This window comes from Leopardus geoffroyi, chromosome C1 (assembly GCF_018350155.1).
Source record: "Leopardus geoffroyi isolate Oge1 chromosome C1, O.geoffroyi_Oge1_pat1.0, whole genome shotgun sequence".
Classification (NCBI taxonomy): Eukaryota; Metazoa; Chordata; class Mammalia; order Carnivora; family Felidae; genus Leopardus; species Leopardus geoffroyi.
The window spans coordinates 22,114,204-22,130,177 of record NC_059328.1 but is presented as its reverse complement, the minus strand read 5'-3'; the positions used below and the strand labels follow the sequence as shown (position 1 = coordinate 22,130,177).

The following is a 15,974-nucleotide window of genomic DNA, read 5'->3' as shown; positions in this document are numbered from 1 at the left end:
CGCCAGCTAGAAGACCAGCCCTTTGCGGGGCAATGGATGTTAACAGGAAGAATGCAGAAACACTTCAAGCTGCCACCTACCCTGCCCAGAACACATATGTATCAGTTAGCTTTTGCTGCATTAACAATCCTCACACTCTGGCTTAAAAGAAAGGACAATTTATGTTATCTTTTCCAGTTCTGGGGGTTGGTTGGACAGTTTCTGCTCAGGTTAGTCATGTGGCAATACTCACCTGAGAGGTCAGCCAGGCTGGAAGGCCCAAGATGGCCCCATCCACAGGTCTCGTAGTTGGTACTGGCCATTCATGGGATGTGTTCTGTTGGTTCCTTTCCATGTGCCCTCAAACCTTCCAGGAGGCTAGGCAGGCTTCCTTACATGGCAGAGTTCCAAGAGGGCAAAAGCAAAAGCTGCAGTCGCCCCTTGAGGCTTGAGACCCAGAACTCACTTGCCATCACTTCTGCCATATTCTATTGGTCAAAGCAAGTCACATTCTATTGCTTGGCCACTATCTGACATGCGTTTGTCAGTACATTTGTCATTCATCAGGTAAGGCTTAGCAGTCAGTTCAGAATGAGTGTGGGGAGCGGGGGGGAGAGGGGGCATGTACCCTAGCTAAGGGGGATCATAATAAATTCTTAGTTCAGATGAAGAGATGTTGGGTCCTGGAGCCATTGGTATAGGTTGTATTCTCTGGCCAATGGAGAAACTGAGGCAGAGAGAGTAAGCCAGGGTGAAAACGGAATCAGTACATCATAGAACCAGTTTCCATATGAAGATACTGAGGTCCAGGAACATGAAATGTCTTCCAAGCTGACACAAGTTTATGACAGAGCCAGGAGTGACTGGGATCCCTACCAGCTAGCCCACTCCTCCTCCACTCCCCTCCCCCTCTAGCAGAAGCCCAAGGCTGGGAATGCCTGGGATGATCATCATTAAGCAGGGTGCATCTGCCCCTCTTGTGTGTTTGTAATCAGAGCCCTTTCAGCATCCATGGCACCATGCAAGGCACTTAATCATGACTTCTGATCTTATCGGCATCATTCCCATTTTACAGATGGGAACCAAGGCCCAGGGAGGGCAGCTGACTTAGCCAGGGTCTTGCAGCTGGTGAAGCCCATCCACCTGATACCAAAGCCTGAGCCTCCCATGATGTCTTCAAAAGAGCTCAACCCCAGATCCAGCCCCCAGAGGTGAGAGGCAGCTCTGTGGCCCTCAGGGGTCTCGGGATGAAGCCCACTGCCTAAGGAGCTGCTTCAGAGGCCTGAAGCGATAGTCAAGAGCTCTCTGGAACCTGCCCCTACAAGTAGAAGACCCTTGAGCGATGCTCTGGTCCACACCCCCACCATTTGATGAATGGAAAAATCAGGGCCTGACCGGACCCAAGCCTCTGCCTCCCAGCCCAGAGCCCTCCCACTGTACTAGGAGGCTGGGGGCAGGCGAGCAGGCCCCACTCAGGGTGGCCAGACACACACAAGGCTCCTCTGTGGCATTCAGAGAGCACATTTATTTACAAAGCGCTTTACAAACATCAGCTTATGCCTCCCCACAGCCCCCTGCGAGGTAGGTCAGTAGTCATATCTACAGTTTACAGATGGGGAAATTGAGGCACGGAATGGGGGTGTGGCCTGCCCCATTTTAAAGAGATTTTTCCCACCCACCCATCAAAAAATAATGAAATTAACAAGAAAGACTCGCTCCTTCATCCCAAAATACACCTTCTTCCTCTGAACCGTAGACGCTGCAAGCACCCCTGATCTAGCAGTGACCCGTCCCCAGTGGGCAGCCTCACCAGGAGCCACAGAGACCTCAACCCCAAGGGCTGTCGTTCAACCTTGCAGATTATCACGGCCTAGGCTGAGGAGTTCCCACCAGTGAGGCTTGAAAGTTACAGGAAGAAGGGCTGAGGTGCCTTCATTCTGCAGACATTGGGTCAGGCAGGGAAGAGGCCCCACAGAGAACAGGGTAAGGATGGGCAGATCTCGGTTCGAGGAAGCTCAGAGCACACGTCAAAGAAGTAATAGTGGAAAGGATCATGAGCAAAACAGCCCCGGGGCTGTAGGGGGGGCAGCAGGGTGGAGGAAGGGGCTATTGTCCCCTCCAGAGAGGACCAGTCTGATGTGCCCAGTCTACCCAGGACCCTCAGGGGCCAGGCCAGATGGGAGTCCAGATGCCAAGCCCCAGTGAACTCTCCATCCATATCCAGAGGAAGCCACGCCGGGTGGAAACTTTGGCCACGCACAGGCCCCACAGGGCCTTACTCATCTCTGCCAAGAGCTGGGACAGAGTCAAGGGGCTTGAGCCTGGAGTCGAGGGGCTTGAGCCTGGGTCCTCCCGAGCTGGCAATTCTGAGCGCCTGTCACTCTACCAGGCAGTGCCAGATACACGGCGCAGACCTGCAGAAACCTATGGAGGTAGGCCGGGCTGCAGTCTCGCTAAGCCTCTCCTTGGCCCCCAGCCTGCCCATCGGACATGGTGAGAGGCCCCGGGCACCGTGGAAGGGGCACCGAGATGGCCCGGCGCCCACTCTAGTGCCGTCCCCCGGGGGAGCTGTAGCGGCGCAGAGTTAGGGGTCCAGGTCTTCCTCATCAGTGCTGGGCCTGGCTCTGAGTGCACAGTGGGTGCCCCAGGCCAGGGGCCCCGCTATCTTGACTCCAGCCCCTCCAGGTACTCCAGGGCCACATCATAGCAAAAGTGGTACTGGTCCTGGGGAGAGGGAGAGAAGGAATCATGAGCCTGGTCCCTCTTTGGTACTGGGGAAGGGGGGGAGTGGGAAACAAGAGGGCGAGCACGAGCCCTGGCCCATCTGGGGGGAGAGGGGGGCAAACGTGGATCCCTGTTTTGGCACCACCAGATCAGGACCCACAGCCCCATCACGGGAACCACACAGAGGGCAGTGGGTACAGAGGGACCTAGCTTGGCATGGACCGGGAAGTTGGAAGCGGTTGGACAGGGAGACACGGCCTCTCACCAGGGTTTCCACCATATTGGGCTTGTAGTTCCTAAGCGTTTTGGCAGCAAAGAAAACGTCCACCAGGTTGTGGCAGCGGATCATCTCCAGGACTGTGGCGCAGGCGCAGAAGGTGCCACTGCGGCCACCCCCGTTCCTAAATGAGACACACGAAAGGTTTGGGGGTGGGGCTTAAGAGAGGGAGGCCTGAGGCTGGAAAACCTAGCGACTGGCAGAACTGGGGAACCAAAAGGGAGGAGGGTCAGGGCCTGGGAGCCCAGAGGTGACCGGTGGAGCCAGGGAACCCAGGAGGGAGGGCCCAGGGAACCCCGCGGTGAGGGGTGGAGCCCAGGAGGGAGGAGCCAGGGGGCCCAAAGGTAAGGGGCGGGGCTTAAGGAACCCAGGAAGTAGGGGTCTGGGAGCTCAGAGGGGCGAAGTCAGAGGCTAAAACTGGCATCCAAATCCCGTGGGCAGTTAAGGAGACAGCCTCCCAGAGAAAGACAGCAGATTCTGAGGGAAAGGAGGCTAGACACGCTCCAGGAGAAATCTACCGAGACAAAGACAGCGACAGAGGACGGCCGCAGAGCAACAAGCAAAACCCGGAGAGCAGGATGGAAAATGAACACCGAGAACACCAGTCACCCCCAGCAACACAGACGCGAGGTGAAAACACACACACACACACACACACACACACACACACACGTACACAGCCACACTCCGAGGCTAAGAGAGACACTTCCTATCCCCTGTGCTCTCCCTCCTCTGCCCCCTGTGACCTCGGGGTGTAGGGCTCCCCTTGGGAGATGGGGGATAAACTAGGCCCTCAGCCGCCATCTCAAGGGGTCTCTCCCACTAGAACCTCCCTGAGGACCGGCCCTGCCTGACTCGGCTCCCTATCCCTATCTAATATGCCTAGGCTGGCCCTAAAAGGGTAAAAGAGCTAAAAGCAGGAGGGAGTGGCGGTCAAAGGAGTGAGTGTACCCAGACACACGTACGAGAATTTATGAATGGGGGCATGTGAAGGAATGAATGAAAAAGTTGCACATGTGCATGCGCGGACAAAGACTGGAAATTCTTTGGCTTCGAGGGTGCTACTGTCTCACGCAGTGAACAATTCTGACAGGACTCTAATTAAACTGGCAAAGTCATGCATCACACGGAGAGTGCCGGGCAGTTGTTCAGCGTTGAGTCTACACCCTGGAAACCGAGTGGAGTCTTCCAGGGAAGACAGGGCCATCCTCGCACGGCCACGCAGAGTGCAGGCCACAGCCATCTGGTCTCCGCCCCCCCCCCCCCCCGCTCCCCCGCCCGGGGGGTTTTCGTGCCAGCCGTGAGGCCCTCTCTCAGACTGGGCCTCAGGCCCCCACCCCGCAGCAGGGCCCGCACTCACAGGCAGTGCACGACCGTGCGCCCGTCCCCACGCTCCGCCTGCCACTTGTCCACCTCGGCCAGCAGGTGCAGGAAGGCCTTCTTGGAGTCAGGCGTGTCCCGGTAGGCGGACCAGCGCAGGAACTGAAAGTGTCGCACCAGCAGGTGCCCTTCCTGCAGCTGGGGGCACGGGCGACCAAGCCGGGGGTGTGAGCACAGGGGTCACGAGACCCTGTGGTGACCCCACGAGGGTCTGACGAGGCTGCCCTGGCAACCCCTCAGGTCCTCGCCGCAGGGCTCCCGGCTCACTCACCCGAGACATGTTCTGCACCCGGAAGACACGGGCCACCAAGTCTTCATCCACTGAGCCCGACACGAACTCCACCTCCATGAGGCCATACTGCTGTCGGCCGGGCTCCGGCCAGTACTGCAGGCAAGGCTAAGAGCATGGACGGACAGGGAGGGCTGAGCAGAGGGGGCCAGGGTGGCCGCCGCCGCTCATACCCAGCCCAGACCTCCACGCTTGCCCTGGGGCTCCCGCACACCCTGACCCACTCACTCGCTCCCAACTCCCCTGCAAAGAGCCCCCCCCCACCCCCGTCCCCGCCACTCACCCATCGGAGCACAGTGCATACCGGCCCCCGATGCCTTCTGCACAGAGACAAACCCTTCCTAGGTGGGCACTAACAATCCCTGCTGTGCAGCTACACAGCTATACCTAACACGCTCGCACACACACATCCCCACGTGAGGCTGCCTCCTTCTAGGGCCAGGCCTCGGGTCACCCCCACCCACCCCATCACCCCGCCCCCAGCCGTCTCTCTTGCTGCCTCGCTCCCCAGCATCAGCTCACAGAGCTGGGGTGTCCCTGGGGTTGCAACACAGCTCAGGACCCCCACTCCTTCCCTAGGGCCCCACCATAGCCTCAGGGCCCTAAATGCCTCCTCCTCTCCAGGATAGACTGGAGACAGCAGAGGGGTGAAGGAGGTGTATCCCCCCCCCCCCAACACACGTACAGACACAGGTTCTCCGGGCCAGCAGGTCCAGAGCCCCAGCTTCGAGGCTCAGCTCTGCCTAGAGCCCATCCTCTGGGCCCCCATTTCCCCGTTTGTGAAACACTCCTCCAGCTCCTCCCAGAGGACTCCCGGCTCCGCCTGCTTCCCTCTCTGACCACGCCCACAAAGAGAGGACCCTAGCTTCCTTTCTTCACCCGGGGTCCTGGCCACTCCTTACGTACAGGCCCTTACACATGGTGCTCCCCCCTCTCCATGGATCACTCACCGGCCCTGTCTTCACCTAGTTAACTCTACCCTTCCTACACGTCTCAGCTCAGATATCACCTCCTCCAGAAGCCTTCCCTGATACATGATCCCCCCAGGCTTCTCCACGTCCCAGGACCAGCTCCACGGCAGCCCCTTCCCTCTGTGCTGTCACTGTTGGTTTTTGTGCCCCGCTCCCCACGGGACCATGAGAGCTGAGGGGGGGCTGTGTGTTCTTCTATTTCCCTACTGCCTGCTGCAGGGCCTGCCAGTGGGAAAAGGTGGCTGAACGCATGAGCAAATGGTGAACACTGAGTGACGTCTGTGTGAGCCTCCCTCCGGGTCCTTCCCCTCCACCTCAGCAAGGGCAGATTCTTCTCACACCGGATTCCCTCCCGACCCCTGCCCCGGGGCAAGAACCCACCGCCCGGAAGTCCTAGGTCATTTACACCAAGTGCCCAACTCGAAAAGAGCCCAGTTAGCAAGGCTTCTCAGCTTCAAGAGACCGTCATGCTCATAGGACAGGGACATGAAGAGAGGCCCAGGGATGGAGGGGACAGGGCCAGGCGTGGCTGGCAGGCTGAACATCAGCACTTCCTGGAAGTGCCAGCCAGCCTTGGGAGCCCCAGAAGGAAACTGGGGCGGCCCCCAGGCTGAGGCCACCGGGCCAGTGTCTGGACCAACCTCAGCAGCAACTGCATCATCTCTATCCCTGCCATGTACGTAGCACCTACTGTGTGCCAGGCAGAAAAGAAACTGGGGCTCAAAGAGCCAATGAACTTACCCTAGATCAAACAGTCAAAAAGTAAGGAGGCTGGAATTGTACTCTGCCTTAAAGGCCCCCACCACGGCCAGTTAGTTCCACAGGCTCCAGAAGAAGGCAGCCTGGGGTAGGGGCACAGCTCTGTGACCTTGGAGAAGTCACTTCACCTCTCTAGGTCTTGATCTTCTCACCTGAAGCCCGTAAGTATGAAGCAGAGTCCCTGGCATACAGCAGGTACTCAATAAAAAGCAGCTATTTCCCTCCCATCCGAAAGCCTCACTCTACAGAAGAGGAAACCAAGGCTCTGGGAGGGAGCAAGACCCATCTGAGGTCACTCAACAAATAGGTGGTACATCTGGGATCCGACCCTGGGCTTTGGGGACACGCCCTTGAGCACAGCGAGGCCCTGGGCAGCAGAGGCCTCACCCAGGCAGTGTTGGACTGGTGCAGCTGGTTGAGCATGACAATGGAGGTGCACCCGTAATCGTAGACCAGCCGCCAGAAGTCAGGTGTGGTGCTCTGTAGCGGATGCAAGGTCACGATGAAGGCTGCGCTCCGTGTGTAGCTCTGCAGGGAAACCGAGACTCAGCGGGGCCTGCTCGCCACCCCTGACAGGGCCTGAGCACCCCCACAGGCTGTCCTCCCACTCTGCCCACCCTGGGCCGAACAGCCCTCCCCTCAGGGCCAGGCTGCCTCCGGTGGCCCATTTTAGAGGCTGGCCGGCACACTGAGGCCTGAGTTCATAGGGTGAGCCCCCAGGCCTCTGGTGCCCAAGCCCACGGCCCTTGGAACTAACCACAAAAGGTTCTCACATTTGTGGCAATGGGAACTTGGGCATGGTAGTTAGAGGCTGGCCAAGCTTGCTCCCTGCCTCAGGGCCTAGGCATGTGCTATTCCTGTTGCCTAGAACAAATTTCCAAATATTTACATGGTTTTCTCCCTCCCTTCTTTGTGCTTTTTGCTTAACGGTCACCTCCGCAAAGAGGCCCTCCTTACCACCTCATCAAAAATCGTCATATACACACACTCCAAACCCCACACTACATATTTCTTCTGCCTGGTTGCTTTTTGTAGGAATTACCAGTGTATATTTGCTTACTGGCTGTCCCAACCCATCACCCAAATACAAGTTTCAGGAAAGCAGAGATTTAGGGGTATGGTCTTTGCCCGGCATGTGGCAGGAGTTCAATAAATATTTTTGAATAAATAAATCTCTACGTCCCTTCCGACTCCATGGGTGAAGGGTCTGAGACCCCAGCTCAGGGCCCCAGACCAGTCACAGGCACTGACGCCACTCCCTGCCCTGACCTCATCCCGACCAGAGCCCTTGGCCCTTTCCCCCTTGGCTCCCAAACCTTCCCAGATACTTCCCAGTGCGGGAATCCCAGAGCCCACCCCACCCCCCCCAAGCCCTCACGTCAGTCAGGGCCGCGTTGATGTAGTTGTTAGGGTCCCCGTCGGTGGAGATGAGGAAGGGCAGGCAGCGGTCGGGCGGCAGGACATCCATGCTGCGGTTCTTGTCTCGGTTCCGGGGCAGCAAGGCGATGCTGCACTCTTCCACGTCCAGGGGTGGTGTGACCGAGTTCAGCGTCTAAAGGAGTGGAAGGAGCAACAGGGTGGGCGTGGGTGAGTACAGACATCCAGTGTTTGCTGGGCCTCCTCACAGCTCCCGCCGAAGGACACTGAGCTGGGCTACTAACCCCATTTTATGGTTGGAGACCTGAGGCCCGGACAGAAGGGAGAGAGGGCAGGGACCCCAAGCTCCCAGCCTCCAGACCGCGCAGGCTCTGAACAGCGCTCCGGAGACTCGAGTCTGCCTCCTTGCTCCCTGCATCACCTTAGATAAGCTGTCCTACTTCTCAGCACTGCTTTTCTCAGCCGTAAAGTGGGATAATAATATGCCTGCCGCGAGGGGCTATCGGAAAGATAAAGAGATGATGCCAAGGACCAAGCACGGCACCAGGCACATGGAAGGCTCCAGACGTGCCAGGTGCAGTGAGGACCGTTACGAGCTTCTCAGGCGCTTTCAAGAAGACAAGCCCGGAAGCCCCACGTCTTCTGCAAAGCGGACTCCAGGGGCCTGGCTGAACAAAACCCCGTCAGCCCCGTCTGAACAAAACGCAAGTCCGAGGCACCTGTGCTGCCACAAGCCTGGGACTCCAGGTTATCTCCTCCACCTCGTGCCTCATATAGCCTGATCGATGGGGTCTCGGCTTCTTTCTTGTGTCCTTGGGGGTCCCTAATGGGGAGCCCCAGTCTCTCATGATCCCCAGAGCCCAACAGGCCCCAAGAATCACAGGCAGCATTTCCTATGACACCAGCCTACGCTGGCTGGACGGCATCAGGTATCCAGAAGGTGCCACCCCACGGAACCCTCGCGGGAACCTGGAGTGCAGCGGACATGTGGGGTCTCTGCCTGCCCACTGAGAACCAGCCCTCCCCCATCTCAGTCACATGACATGCTGAGAGTGGCTCCACCCCCAGAACCCCTCCTGGGCCCATCAATGTGTTCCATCTTCCTGGCCCCAGTGACTGGCTCCGGGAAGGCACCGGAGAGGCTGGTCTAAGACTTCTGTTGGGGCTGTTGGGAGTCCTTTCTCCAGTCTCCTGACGTGAGCCTGGCACTGCTGGGGGCGGCCAGGGTGTGGGTCCGAGAAGCCGAAAACAAAGAAAGCAGAACTAAAAATGGGCAGAGGCTAAGTTGTGGCATCATCATCTGAGCCCCTGGATCCAGCCATAACTGAAGCTGCACCATCTTCAGACTTGTCCGTTACAAAAGTCATGCAGTTGGATTTTTGTCAGCAACCAAAGTTGCAAATCCTGAGAGTACAAACACTGCAGGGGCAATATTGACTTGCTTTCCGGGATAAGAAAACCAAAACTTGGAGAAGTAATGTGAGTGTTCAAGGCCAGTCTCTAAGTCCTTCCCAGTAGCCCCATTCGGTCCCTCTTTCTTGGCTCTCAATGACGCCTATAGCACTGAGGACTTCCCAATACACACACACACACACACACACACACACACACACACACACACAGTCACAAGCCACATCCACACTCCTATACACACATTCATGCCCCACCTGGAACTCTTCCCGCAGCTGGGAGGAATTACTCTGGGGGTCAATGCGGATCATCTCCTTGTAGGTGGCCTTGAACTCGCTGACAGGGATAGTGGTCTCCCCACACAGGCAGGCCTCCAGGATTGCATCATGAATGAAGATGTACTGCTCCTGGAACAGGAGGAGAGAATATAAGGAACCAGGAGGGGACCAGAACCTAGAGATTTGGGGGTGATGGCAGGGGGAAGCGAGCCCAAGGTTGAGGCAGGGGTGCTGGAGCCCAACCACACGTTACTACAGGTTGGACCAACCCTGCTGGAAACAACTTTCATGGGTACGTTCTCTCATCTCATATTCATCTCTATAATAACCCTGTGAGGAGCTCTGGAGGTGAGGGCAGAGCAAACACGAGTGGATCTTGACTGTAGAACCTGACCCTGGACCACCGCTGTTTGACCTCACCCAAATGAACACAGTGGTGCGGACTCTGGGAAGACGCTAAGAGGCTGGCGGGCCAAGTTCAGGCATCTCAGCCCCAAGGACACCCCTCTGACACACTCCACCAGCTCTGAGTTCCGCCACGAGGGACCCAAGTCCTGGAGAGGGGAGGGAAAGAGGGCTGCGTCCCCTACTTCTGTCTGGATCATGTTGACGCGCCGGGAGCAGAGGGCCTTCACACAGTTGTAAATGTCCACAACGCCCTCACACTCCGCCATGTCCAGCATCACATCCAGAACGATGTAGCAGCCTGTGCGGCCGGTGCCCGCGCTGGGGAGAGAGCAGCCAGGGGCCCCGTCAGAGCCTGGGGAGGGAGCCCGGGACCAAGAAGGGAAGAGGGGTTCTGGGGTGCCTGGCCATGCCTACACCACACAGGGATTGGGGGACAGAGACAGACACCCCACTGCACCAGCAAGGAGGAGCCAGGGAGGAGTCTGCAGCAGGAGTCGTGGTGAAAGGTGACACAAGACAGAGCTGGGGACGGGCCTCAGGAGGGGAGAGGGGGAAGGGTAGCAACTTAGCTGGGGAGAGGACAAAGGTGATGCTCAGAGCTTCATCCCAGAATGTTCTTGCCTCCTGGGTAGCCCCAGATCTACACACCCTTCGAAGCCCCACACGTTCATAGCCGCTCGCATACTCAATGGAGCCTCCCCAACCCTTCCCCAGACATCGTTCCTCTGAGCTCCGAGAGTAATTCGGGCAGGCTCTTATCAAACCCTCTTCCTGCTACGCGGTCGTCGTTTTTGTGGCTGTCTCCCTGACCCGACTGGGAGCTCCTCGAGAGCTGGGCTGGGTCAGACCCATCTCTGGGATGCTCATGGTCAGAAAGAGCTGAGCAGAGTTGAGGGGCGGAGCGAGAGGGCAAAAATGACACCAAGCTGTCAGGCTCGAAAGGGCGGCATCAGAGCATTGGCAGGAACGCACAGCAGTGGGTCTTCCACACGCCCCTGCCGGGGGCTGAAATCAGTACCGCCACTTCGGGAAGCGGTTTGGCAGTATCTACTTAAAAGCGGAATGTTTACATGGCAGTAATTCTACCCCACGTACGTACCCCCCAGAAATGCACGCGTCTGCCGGCCCAAACACAGGCAATAGAATGTCCTTAGTGGCTCTATTCATAATAGCTCAAAGCTGGACACGACCCAAATTCCTATCAATAGCAGAATGGATGAACACACTGTGGGTGAGTCGCCCAGTAGCCTGTGATCCGACAGGGATGAATCTTACGTACATAAGGTTCAGACGCCAAAGAGTGCACACCGTAGGATTCCATTTATGCAAATTCAAAAACACAAAATGAATTTACGCTTGAGATGTCAGGATACTGATTGCTCCAGGAGCGAGCAGGTGGGTACAGATGGGAAGGCGGCTCAAGGGGGGCTTCTGGATGCTGTTAGCGTTCTAGTTCTTGATCGGAACAGTGCTGGTGATTTCACAGGTGTCTTCAATTTATGGAAAATTGATAAAGGTATACACTTATTACGTGTGCACTTTGCTTTAAGTATGTTATACCTCCGTGAAGTCTTATTTTAAAGACGGTATCTTAAAGAAGCCTAAAGACACCAAATGGAAATAGTCTGTGGGTGGCAGGGCAGGGAAGGACTGAGTCTGCCACGTGGTATTTGGGAAGCTGAGCCGAATCCAAGCAGAGGAGCCAGGACAGATACAGAGGCCAAGGACCTTTGGGTCGGGGAATTGGTAAAACCACACGGTTAGAGGCTAAGCTCCCCAGGAGGGGAGTGGGGGCAGGAACCAGACAGGACACTGAAGAGGCAAGAGAAAGATGTGGAGCCAGAGAGGAAGCAGAGCAGAGGAAGGGCCGCCGGGGTCACAGGAGCCAAGCAAGGCAGGACCGGGGACAGATAGGAGTGAGGGCCAGGAGTTGCACAGGATGTGAAAGCCAAGCAGTGAGAAGAGCCCATGGGACCTGGAGAAGAGAAAGCAAAGCCCGCCCCCCCCCACCGGCCCCAGCACCTGGGCCAAACCTAGCACGCAGGTGTGCAATGCACACTTGCTGAACGGAAGCAGATAGAACTCAGCCTGCCTGGTGCCTCACCAAGCCCCAGCCCCCTCTGTCTCCGGCGCCTCCTTAGCCTCTAGGCCCAGGGCCTCTGCAGGTCCTGGGAAACATATGAGGGTGCCGACCTCAGAGCCAAAGCTCAAGGGGCCCTTGGGGGTCAGTCTCTCCTCCGTGTCTAAGCAGGATGAACCTAAGCCTAGTCTCCCTCTGGGACCCTGAACACCACCACGCCCAGTCCTCTTCTGGGGATCCCGGTGCCTCACCTGCAGTGGATGACGACGGGCCCGGCGTCAGGTGGGGTAGAGGCCTTCACGCGCCGGATGAAGGCTAGCAGCCCTGTGGCGTGGTAGGGGACGCCGTGCTCCGGCCATGCCGTGAAATGGAACTGTCGGACCTCGTGCCGGGCAGAGTAGCCTCTCTGGGGAGACAGGCAGAGTCACTGCCGGCATCCGTTAGACACCTGCCGGGTAAGCATCTCACCCCAGGATCTCAATTAATCCCAGTGATAAACTTACGAATGGGTATTGATGACTCATCGTACCAGCGAGAAAACCAGGGCCCAGAGAGAAGAAACTGCTTGCCCGAGGTTAGACAAGATGAGCACGACACAGGAAAGGGGCCAGGGCCTGCCTGACGCCTAAACCTGTCTGCCAATCGCCCACCTCTGCCACCGCGTTGCCGTGCAACCCCCAAGAGGTCACTTTGACTCTCTGGTCTTAGTCTAAAGGGGGAAAGTGTCTCCTTTGAGGATTTACAGAGGATCAAATGGGATCACAGACGGGAGGACTCGGCCAGTCACTGGCCATGTGGCCTCCTGAGTGATGCAATGACCCCACCTCATTGTCTTTATTTGTACAATGGGACTAATGGAAACACCTCATTCCAGAGTTTTCAGAGTGGAACCAACACATGTCACAGCTCAGCACGATGCTCAGTGCAGAGAAGGACCAACACCTGGCAGCTGTCATCATCTCCAATTCCTCTTGGAGTCATCAGTAAAGGGCAGTCCCCTTCCTGTTCTCCCACAATGCTCCCAGTAATGCTCCTCTTCCTGTCCTCCTGTAGTGCTCCCCTTCCTGTGCTCCATCAATGCTCCCTGCAGTGCTCCCCTTCCTGTCCTCCAGCACTGCTCCCTGCAATGCTCCCCTTCCTGTCCTCCAGCACTGCTCCCTGCAGTGCTCCCCTTCCTGTCCTCAGCACTGCTCCCTGGAGTGCTCCCCTTCTTGTCCTCCAACACTGCTCCCTGCAGTGCTCCCCTTCCTGTCCTCCAGCAGTGCTCCCCAGTTACAGAGCGACTGCCTTGCCAAGGAAGACAGCGGAGCCCTCCTCACCTCTCCTGCTTCTGCGCTCGCAGGTGGGAGGTGGACTCTGCCCCACCTCTGCAGGCACCCCTGGAGGGACCACGTGACAGGAGACTCACCCGCTCCAGGGCAAAGGTGCGCACGACATACTCGGCCAGAGTCTCCGTCTTCACCAGTGTGATCTTGATGTCCCCGTACATGTCCGAGTCCTCCGGCCAGTACCGTGAGCACTTCACCTGGAGTCCCATGGGAAGGCTCAGTAGGCTCTTCGCTGCCCCCCCTTGGCCCGCCTTACCCCCTCACCCCAAGGCCCTGCTTACCCTGCCCACCTCCACCAGCTTGGTGATCATGACAATGCTGGAACAGTGCTCCTGCCACACCATGCGCCAGAAGTCGTAGACCATCTCGGGCTTCGGCCCTGGGGCGCAGAGGGTGCTAGTCCCTGAGGCAAGGTCTCCACCCAGGGCCAGCACACCTGCTGCCCGGCACCACCACCCCAGGCCAGGAGTCTCCCGAGCCCCATGGAGGGCTCCGTGCTCATTCCACGCCCACCCCACCCAATGCCAATTTGTGCCTGGAGGGCCCTGAGAGCATCAGAGAGGGCCTGGCTGGAGACCCCAATCATCCTGAGTGAAACCCAGGAGGGCAGAGCTGGAGGGCTAGATCCTTGGTCTATAGTGCAAGTCTCCCGGAGGGATGGACAAGTAAATGGTTGGCGGGGGCGGGGGGAAGACAGCCAGCAGGTCCCAGGAACCGCCCACCCCACCCCACCCCCCACCGAAAGGCACAATCCACACTCGTCAGAACTGAGCCTGGCTCCCCCCTTCTGCATGCACCACCTCAGAGACAGACAGATGGACAGACATGCGCTGAGCACGTAGGGGAGACACAAACACAAAGAGGGGCAGAGACTGGTGGCCGGATTCCAGAAGACCCAACCAGACAGTGGGGCTCAGAAAGTAGAGAGACAGCAGGGAGCAGACGGGGAGTCAAGCAGATCAGAGCAAAGGCAGAAAGGCGGCAGAGGGCATTCAGCACACGGGGGCACACGGGCAGAGGTGCAGGTACCTTGAGTGGCTATGAAGTGGTTTGACCTGTGGTAACCCTGGAACGGGAGAAGAGGGTGTGGTGAGACCCCAGGGAGCAGCCCCGCACTCCTTCAGATCTCACCCCCTCTGCCCTCCTGTCCCAGAAGCAGCACACACACCCATAGGCAACTGTCCACCCTCTTCCCTAGGCCCTCCAAACCGGGGTGGCCCTGCCCTCCCAGCCCCCCAGCAAGGAGGGAAGAGCAGCTGGGACACCAGTGTCTTGGGTCCAAACCCACCTCTGCCTCTCTGCAGTGTGACACCACAGAGGACACGACTCCTTTATGGGCCTAAAAGGTCTCTCCACCCACAAACTGGGGGGAATTACCCACAATCAGCTTACAGCCCAGGTGTTTGGATACAAATAAAGACCATGGTGACCCTGCCCAACTTACCAGGGTGTCCCCAAAGCCCCAGAGGCCTAATCAACCCCAGACCACCGGCTGGGTCTTATCAGTCACCCCAGTCCCCTCGTGGCAACCAGATGGGCAGTGCCCCCTCCCCGCGACATGTCGCCCAGAGTTTGGGGAACCCAGGGACCCAGATGAAGGCTTCAGGCTGGAAGCATATGGGCACATGGGTTACCCATGGCCCTCAGATAAAATGTTTTTTGAATCTTTAAAATCAATAATTTTTTGAGACCCTATTATGATCACATACTGTGCTAAGCACTTTACCTACACTATCTCCCACAGAAGAGAGGGCAAGAGCTACTCTATCATCCATCCCGGAGCCCTCAGGCTGCAAAGGGGAGCCAGCCCCAACTCCCACCCCGAAGCCACAGCCAAACCCCAAGGTCCTGCCCTCACGTGACTGACACCCAGGGCATCAATGCAGTCAACATGGGAACAATCAAGCTCGGCTGCTCACCTCAAGTTCACGGCCACAACCCAGCTCCCCCCCACCCCTTACTCTGGCGCAGAGGGAACCCTGGAGTCAGGCTGCCAGAGTTCAAATCCCAGCTCTAACTCTTGATAGCCATGTGCCCTCAGGCAAATCCTATCATTTCACTATGCCTCGATTTTCACATCTACAAAATGGGAATTACAGTATTTCCCTCCTAGGGCTGTTGCGAGGAGTAAACAAAGTAACGTAGGTCAAGGGTTTGGTGTAGGTCAAGGTCAGTACTTAATCAATAGCAACTATTAGCACCTGCTACTACTTTAAAGTTCAAAAAGCGTATCCCTGAAGATTCAAATAGTATGGATGTCAATAATTCCTAGGGCAGGGGCGCCTGGGTGGCGCAGTCGGTTAAGCGTCCGACTTCAGCCAGGTCACGATCTCGCGGTCCATGAGTTCGAGCCCCGCGTCAGGCTCTGGGCTGATGGCTCAGAGCCTGGAGCCTGTTTCCGATTCTGTGTCTCCCTCTCTCTCTGCCCCTCCCCCGTTCATGCTCTGTCTCTCTCTGTCCCAAAAATAAATAAACGTTGAAAAAAAAAATAAAAAAAATAATAATAATAATTCCTAGGGCAGACAGCTTACTACAGGGGTTAAGAATCCGAGTTCGGGGGTGCCTGGGTGGCTCAGTGGGTTAAGCGCCTGACTCTTGACTTCGGCTCAGTTCACGATCTCACGGGTCGTGAGTTCGAGCCCTGCATCAGACTCCGCACTGGCAGTTTGGAGCCTGCTTGGGATTCTCTCTCTCCCCCCTCCCCGCTTGTTCTC

General features: G+C 57.3%; 1 protein-coding gene across 4 annotated transcripts in view; it reads right to left on the bottom strand.

Annotated features, from left to right (window-relative positions):
• Window positions 1–1,484: 1,484 nt before the first annotated feature.
• PTPRU (protein tyrosine phosphatase receptor type U) overlaps window positions 1,485–15,974 on the bottom strand; it is a 79,921-nt gene continuing 65,431 nt past the window's right edge. For all 4 annotated transcript variants that reach the window (XM_045476409.1, XM_045476408.1, XM_045476406.1 and 1 more), the window contains 12 exons: window positions 14,290–14,326; window positions 13,542–13,639; window positions 13,341–13,457; window positions 12,184–12,338; window positions 10,035–10,170; window positions 9,424–9,573; window positions 7,758–7,931; window positions 6,767–6,907; window positions 4,632–4,757; window positions 4,341–4,498; window positions 2,969–3,104; window positions 1,485–2,703 (listed from right to left, as the gene is read on the bottom strand). In XM_045476409.1, the coding sequence (XP_045332365.1) occupies window positions 2,641–2,703; window positions 2,969–3,104; window positions 4,341–4,498; window positions 4,632–4,757; window positions 6,767–6,907; window positions 7,758–7,931; window positions 9,424–9,573; window positions 10,035–10,170; window positions 12,184–12,338; window positions 13,341–13,457; window positions 13,542–13,639; window positions 14,290–14,326 (1,491 nt within the window). In that variant the 3' untranslated portion in view covers window positions 1,485–2,640. The remainder of the gene's footprint in view (window positions 2,704–2,968; window positions 3,105–4,340; window positions 4,499–4,631; window positions 4,758–6,766; window positions 6,908–7,757; window positions 7,932–9,423; window positions 9,574–10,034; window positions 10,171–12,183; window positions 12,339–13,340; window positions 13,458–13,541; window positions 13,640–14,289; window positions 14,327–15,974) is intronic.